Below are 7,918 nucleotides of genomic sequence, written 5' to 3'. Positions count from 1 at the left end.
AAACCCTCTCATAATAGTGTTCTTATTTGATCCCAGGCCTTTGAGGCAAGAATGGCAGGTGCTGTTTATTATTGGACCAACCACCACAGAGGGTTTAGCTGAATTGCCCGAGGCGCTCAAAGAATCTTGGGTGGAGCCAAGATTAGAAACCGGGTCTCTAGACTCCTCCTGCAGTCTGTGGTTGGGACACTTGGTTATGTAATACAAGAAGGTTGTGTTTCGGGTAAAAGGATCCAGCTTCAAATCCTGGGCCTGCCTCCGTGTGCCTGTGTGACTCTGGACAAGTCCCCTTTCCCTCACCCAGTCTGTTTCTTTATCTGTGAAATGGCTGGCTTGGACTCTGTAACATCATCACTTGTGTTCCAGGCCTATCTGAGGTCTTTAGGAATCTGGAAGATTAGATTAGAGCTGGGAGAAAGTGAGACACCTTCGAAGTGTTACAGAGGGTGAGACCAGATGACCTCTGAGACTCCTTCCAACTTCACATCTGGGACCTCACAGTTTAGCTTCTTAAACCAGAAGGTTTCTTCAATGGGACATTCCCAAAGGGAAGAATTTCCTCAAAATTTGGGTAGACATATGGCGTCTCACATTGCATGCCGATCAGGGCTGTACTTATTTGGACTAAGCTTTATCCTGCCCCCAGAAATTTCACAGGGAATTTAATAGGGAATAGAAAATTCATAGGGAAACTCCTCAGACTTCAGGATATCATCCGTTGGGACAGCCAGGTAGCACAATGGAGAAAGCACCAGGCCTAAAATTGGGAGGATCTGGGTTCAAATGTGGCCTCAGACACTTCCTCATCACTTACCCCTAATTGCCCTCAACACTCTTCTGCCTTGGAACCCATCTGTCTTAGAACTCATACTAAAGGGGACATTTAGGTAGTTCAGTGGATAGAGAACCAGGCCTAGAGATGGGAGTTCCTGGGTTCAAATTTGGCCTCAGCTACTTCCTAGCTGTGTGACCCTGGGCAAGTCACTTAACTCTAATTACTGAGCTCTTGTCACTCTTTTGTCTTAGAATTCATACTAAGAAAGAAGGTAAGAGTTTAAAAAAAGTGGGGGGCAGCTGGTTAGTTCAGTGGATTGAGAGCCAGGCCTAGAGATGGGAGGTCCTGGGTTCAAATCTGGCCTCAGACACTTCCCAGCTATGTGACTCTGGGCAAGTCACTTGACTCCCATTGCCTACCCTTACCACTCTTCTGCAGATGGAAGGTAAGGGTTTAAAAAAAAAAAAAAAAGCTGTCATCAGTCTTGATACTCACATCTCTTTGAATCCTCAGTCTTCTCTGCCCATTTGATTGAGGGCTGGAGAAAGGCTCCCAAAGCCTCCATTTCAAGAGGGCTCCTTTGGATTGGATTCCATCATCCCTTCCCCCAGCTTCCTTCCCCCTCAACAGCTTTTCCAGACTGCTTTGTGTATTGTCTTCCTCCATTCAATTGTAAGCTCCTTACAGATAGAGATTTTCTTTTTTCTTTTCTTTTCTTTTTTTTTTTTTTTTTTGCTTTTTCTATTTTTATCTCCAGTAGTTAGCACAATGCTTGCTTGGCATATAGAAGATGCTTAATAAATGTTTGTTGACTGACTGGTTGACTAAAAAAAAATTAAGCTATGGGAGATAAGATTGAAACCACCTTGGAGATGTTGGACCTCATACAGACACCACAGGTTCTCAAGACCTTTCTCCCATTTAGTTTGCCAAGGCGAGTTCGAGCCACATCATCCTTGTACTCAACAGACTCTAAGGCGCTCCCTCTAACCTCTGGCACCCGAAACAAACTCATCTTCACAGCTTGGTCCCTTCTGATTTTTCCAGTCATCTCATACATGCATTTACACCCTGATCAGGCACTTCATGGTCCAGCTACACTGACCTCACCATGCTTGACACATGGCAGCTCCTATCTCTTCTCCTTTTCAGTGGGTATTCCCCACCCCCATGCCCTCCCCCACCACCACTCTCATGCCTGGAACACTTTCCTTCCCTTCCTCCAATTCTCAGAATTCCTGGCTTCCTTCCAGATTCAGTTCAAAAGATATCTCCTCCAGGAAGCCTTTCCAGGTCTGCCATCCTTCACTTTTGGATGCCCAGTTCTCTAGGACATCTTCAATCAGATCAGTAAGTATAGTGTATGGAACTACATAAAATACACATTGACATCTCCAAATAGACTTTAAGCTTCTTAAAAAAAAATAGATTTAAGGGGACAGCTGGGTGGATTGAGAGCCAGGTCCTGGGTTCAAATCTGGCTTCAGACACTTCCCAGCTGGGTGACCCTGGGAAAGTCACTTAATCCCCATTGCCTAGCCCTTACCACTCTTCTGCCTTGGACTCCAAGACAGAAGGTAAGGATTTAAAAAAAAAATAGATTTGGGGCTAACTAGGTGGCTCAGTGGACTGAGAGCCAGGCCTAGAGATGAGAGGTCTGGCCTCAGACACTTCTTAGTTGGGTGACCCTGGGCAAGTCACTTAGCCCCCCCTTGCCTAGCTCATATTGTTCTTGGACCCAACACACGGTATTGATTCATGGAAGGAAGGTAGGATTTTTTATTATTATTTTATTTATTTATTTATAAAATTTTTTCCATGTTTCCATGATTCATTTTCTTTCCCTCCCTCCTCCCAGAGCCAACAAGCAATTCCACTGGGTTATAGAAATTGATAAGGTAGGGGTTTTTGAATCAACAAAAATTCTGAGTTCTGAATTCTTTCCCACCTTCCCTCACTTCCCACATCCATTGAGAAGACAAAGCAATATGATATCAGTATGAAATCATGCAAAATATATTTACATATTAGCTGTGTTACAAAAAATTTGAAAAAAAGTGAAAAAAAGTATATTTCAATCTGCATTCAGAATTCATCAGTTCACTTTCTGCAGTTCGTTGGCATTTTCATTACGAGTTCTTCACAATTGTCTTGATCAGAATAGCTAAGTCTTTCACAGTTGATTCACAGGACAGTATTATTGTTACTATTGACACTCTTCTCCTGGTTTTGCTCATCTCAATTTGCATCAGGTCATATAGGTTTTCCTATGTTTTTCATTTCTTGTAGCACAACAGTACTCCATTACAGCCTATACCACAACTTGTTCGTCCATTCTCAAATTGATGGATAACTTCTAAATTTCCAATTCTTTGCCACCACGAAAAGAGCTACTATAACGATTTCTGTAGAAATAGGTTTTTCTCCCCATTTCCCTTTGATCTTTTGGGATATATAGACCTAGTAGTAGTATTGCTAGATCAAAGTGTAGGCACAAATTTAGAGTCCTTTGGGCAAAATTCCAAATTTATTCCAGAATGGCTAGAACAGTTTACAATTCCACTAATACAGCATTAGGTGGCACAGTGGATAGAGCTCTGAGCCTCCAGACAGGAAGATCTGAGTTCAAATCCTGCCTCATTCATTTATTAGCTAGATAATCCTGTTTAAATTGCTTAACCTTTGTTTGCCATAATCCATTGGAGAAGGAAATAGCTAATCACTCTAGGACCATGGTGGTGAACCTATGGCACTCATCCCAAAGAGGGCATGTGTGCCATTACTCTCCAGAGTTTGTTACTAGAAAGGAAGAGGGCCTTGGGTAGAGCTGCTCCCTCCCCCATCTCTGCGAATCTAAGAACTTTTCACTTCACCCTTCTGCCCAGCAGCCCAATGGGAGTGCTCCTTCTCTCCCCTGTCTGGGGTAAGGGGGTGGGGTTGAGGCACTTTGTTTCTGGGGGGGGGGTCATGGCACTTGGTCTCTAAAAGGTTCATCATCACTGTTCTAGTATCTTTGCCAGGAAAACCCCATGGAGCATACATGACTAAATGACTGAAAAACAACAATACCAACAACCTCCAACATTTGTCATTTTTCTTTTCCATCATGTTAGCCAATCTGATAGATCTAATAGGCAAGAGCCTGTACCTCAGAGTTATTTTAATTTGCATTTCTCTAATCAATAGTGAGTTAGATAATTTTTTCATAGTTTTGATTTTGTCTTCTAAAAACTGTTTATATTTTTGACCATTTATCAATTGAATATTATTTTTATAAAATTAAAAATTTTATAAATTCTTACACTTTTTTTTATAAATTTGACCCAGTGCCCTATATATTTTAGAAATGAAGCCTTTATCAGACAAACTTACTGTAAAAATTTCCCATTTCCTGCTTTCCTTATAATCTTAGTTGTATTGGTTTTGTTTATGCAAACCCTGTTTAATTTAATGTAGTTGAAATTATCTATTTTATTTCCTATGATTCTCTCTATATTTTATTTGGTCATTCTTTCCTTATCCATAAATTTGACAGCTAAAATTTTCCATGTTTCCCTAATTTGTTTATGATATCACCCTTTATTTCTAAATCATGCCACCATTTTGATCTTATCTTGGTATACAGTATGAGATATTGGTCTATAGTTGGACTGCTTTTCAGCTTTCCCAGTAATTTTTGTCAAAAAGCTAATTCTTGTCCTAAGAACTTAGATCTTTGGATTTATCAAAACACTAGATTATTGTAGTGGTAATTTACTACTATCTATGCTGCCTGTAATTATTTTAGATGAAATCTTTCTATCTCTTCCTGTTGGACTTTATGGGCAATATATAGAAATGCTGATGATTTATGTGGGTTAATTTTATATCCTACAACCTTGCTAAAGTTGTTAATTGTTTCAATGAAATTTTTAAAATCTTTATCTTTTTTCTTTGTATGAATTCTAAAACTGGAATGGCAAGGGCTAGGCAATTAGGGCTAAGTGACTTGCTCAAGGTCACACAACTAGGAAATATCTGAGGCCACATTTGAACTCAGGATCACCTGTCTCTAGGCCTGCCTGCTGTTTATTTGTATTTTTTTTGTCTTTAGAATCCCAACGAATGTCTTCCTTTTAAACAGAATTGGGTTAATAAATGAAGGAGACAAGGGTTCTTTTCCTGTGTACTGGCTCCCCATATTGCAGGTATGGAGACGGGTGGATAGGTTGATGGACCACCTCTTAATTAGCTATTCACCAGTTAAAGGTGTCTTTGGATGTTCAAGGGAGGGGCTGAATAATGAGCTTCTAAAAATCTATTTTTTAATTTGCTTGACCCAGTTCAGGTCCTCTCTGCTTAGGTTAGAACCATGGAGACCAATGTCATCTTACCAGTTATGAATGCTGGTCTAACCTATAAAGCTGATATACTCAATAAACATATTCTTTTTTTTCTTTTTTTTCTTTTTTTTTTTTTTACATTTTTAAACCCTTAACTTCTGTGTATTGGCTCCTAGGTGGAAGAGTGGTAAGGGTGGGCAATGGGGGTCAAGTGACTTGCCCAGGGTCACACAGTTGGGAAGTGAATAAACATATTCTTATCCAAAAATCAATGTGGAGATCATTTAAATTGTAACAATGCATTGGTGAATTCACTTTGTTAGTATTTTACTTGAAATTTTTGCATCAATATGCTTTTTCTCTTCTTGATTTAGGTATCAGATTTCTAAGGTTTTTGAAGGCAGGGAGGTTTTGTGCATATATATATATATATGTATATATATATTATCACTATGGCATCAAAAAAGTTATCAAGAAATATTTGTTGTCCATTGACTGATTAATGGTTCAGGATTGCAGCTAGGAAAAAAAATTAGGGCTGGATACTTACTTGCATAGAGGTAAAATGAATCCCTGTTTGCTGATGAGATTTCCAACAAAAAAGAGTACAGAAAAGGAGAGGACTGAGTTTTGGAGGACACCTACAGTTAGTGAGCAGAACATAGACCAAGTGGTTTGCTGATAGAGAGAGAAATGGATTTGGTATAATAGGAGGTTTGAGAAGGGAAGATAAAGTTTGGAATAGCCTGCTGTGTGGAGTATGATAAAGAGAGCTAGCATTTAGTAAGCACAGTGATAAGTGTTGAGGATACACATGCAAGTAAATAAGACAATTTTAGATCCCAAGGAGGCAGCTAAGTGTCCCCACTGGTTAGAGAACTGGATTTGGGGTGAGGAAGATCTGAATAAGAAGCCAACCTCAGACAGACCCTGTATAGCGATATGATCCTGGATAAGTCATTTAACATTTCTCAGTCACAGTTTCTTCATCTGTAAAATGAGGGTAATAATAGTAGTATTATTACTATTGTTGTGAGGATCAAATGAGACAAATACAGAAAAGAGAGACAGAGAGAGACAGAGAGAGACAGAGAGACAGAGAGAGAGAGAGACAGAGAGAGAGAGAGAGAGAGAGAGAGAGAGAAGGGGGAGGAGAGTGGTGGTATGCTGGGGGCCTTGGAGATAGCCAGGAAGTGGCTCCAAGCATTGATAAGGGAAGGCTCACCTAACCTATCAGAGTTTAGTAGCTCAGGGACAGTCCAAGGTTCAGGGAATTTGGGAGAATAAGAAAATAAGAATGTCAGACAACATGATGGAGAAATGACTGGGAAGTGTTTTAGGGAAGAGACAACCCTAGACAGGCAGCGCTGTCATCATTCTGCCTTTTAGTGTTTTGTGTGATTTTGAACAAGTCCCCGTTGGCATATCTGGGTGAACTGTATATAAAGTGAGAGGCTTGGGTTAGAAGACTGCTCTTAGGTGTTCCAAGGTCTATCTGTGCCCAGTAGTAGCCTAGAAATGCTGAAACAGGGCAAAGTCACCCAAGTGGGGTTCATAAACATTCCAGAGAGTTTAAGCTACTCTACAAAGCTACCCCAAGTATATGAAGAATGCCTATTGTCCAAACTATAATTTGCAGTTGAATGCCCCATCTCTATATTTGACACTGCATTTCGTCAGTGAACTGGTTCTAAATTGGGTAAGAGAAAGAAAATCAGCCTAAATCGCCTTTGGGGAAATGGTCCCATTCTCCCTGAAACAAAATCTCATCTTTATTTATTTATTTTTTTAAACAAGTGTTCTGGTGATGCCAGATGGGCTGGCATTCAGGCTGGGAGATAGGGGGAGGGCTGCCTCCTGAGACCTACTGTATTATATACAGTGAGGAAGTCAGAAGGGATGTCCCTCTTTGGTCTGGTCCTTTCTTAAATCGAGTATCCTTCACCTCATCTGAGGCTGGAAGAAAGACACGGTGGGGAAGCTAAAGCCTGTGAAGGGCAATGTTGTGCCCAGCGCCTGGAGCCCGACTGCAAGAGGCAAAGAGTCTCCTTTAATCCAGAAACAGTGGGAGCCACCGAAGGCGCTAGAGTAGGCACATGGGGTGTTCAGATCCGAGTGGTGAGACTACAAGGAGGGAGACTGATTACTAATTCCTAACTCCCCCTATGACCTTGGATAAGCCCCTTCTCCTCGCTGACCAACCCTACCCCTACCGAGTCTGAGTGTCAGTTTCCCCTTTGGTGACCAGAGGAAGTTGCATTAGCCATCCTGAATTTCCCTTCCAGCCCTTAGCCTTTCCAAGTGGAAGGGCACGAGTGACGGGAGTGGGGGAGGTTCTTGCGTTTGCCTCCAGCTCAAGGTCACGCCGGATGCCCCTCCTCCCGCAGTTTCTCCCAGGAAGCCTGCCCTCTCGGGCCCGCCCCGGGAGCCTCTTAGAGGAGGCCAGTCCCTTTAAGGCGTTCCGCGACCAGTCGGGTGCGGGGCGTTTTGTCCCCAGCGGGCCGCCGTGCGCGGGGGCTGGGGCGGGGCGGTGTCGGGGGCGGGGCTGGAGCCGGGGCGGGGGAGCGCCGGCGGGGGGTCAAAGGTGACGCCGCGCACCACGTGGGCGGCTGCCTGACTCCGTCCTTCCCGCAGGAGCCGCGGCGGCGCCAGGGCGCTCGGCTTGGGTTACAGGCGCGGCCCGAGGAGCGCGGACGGTCCAGCCCGAGCTTAGCCCTAGCCCTAGCCCGAGCCTAGCCCGCCATGGTCATCAAGACGGACGAGCTGCCGCCCGCCGCTCCCGCCGAGAGCCCCCGGGAGCCCGGCCCGCAGAGCGGCGGGA

At 43.1% G+C, this 7,918-nt stretch overlaps 1 protein-coding gene across 2 annotated transcripts in view; it reads left to right on the top strand.

The window, feature by feature from the left end:
- The first annotated feature begins 7,744 nt into the window (after positions 1–7,744).
- The window catches only part of CLUH (clustered mitochondria homolog), a 42,266-nt gene continuing 42,092 nt past the window's right edge, over positions 7,745–7,918 (top strand). For both annotated transcript variants that reach the window (XM_044672987.1, XM_044672986.1), the window contains exon 1: positions 7,745–7,918. In XM_044672987.1, coding sequence (XP_044528922.1) covers positions 7,840–7,918 — 79 coding nt within the window. In that variant the 5' untranslated portion in view covers positions 7,745–7,839.

This window comes from Gracilinanus agilis, chromosome 4 (genome assembly GCF_016433145.1).
Source record: "Gracilinanus agilis isolate LMUSP501 chromosome 4, AgileGrace, whole genome shotgun sequence".
Lineage (NCBI taxonomy): Eukaryota > Metazoa > Chordata > Mammalia > Didelphimorphia > Didelphidae > Gracilinanus > Gracilinanus agilis.
The sequence above is the reverse complement of the archived record's forward strand: the minus strand, read 5'-3'. Positions and strand labels throughout refer to the sequence as shown.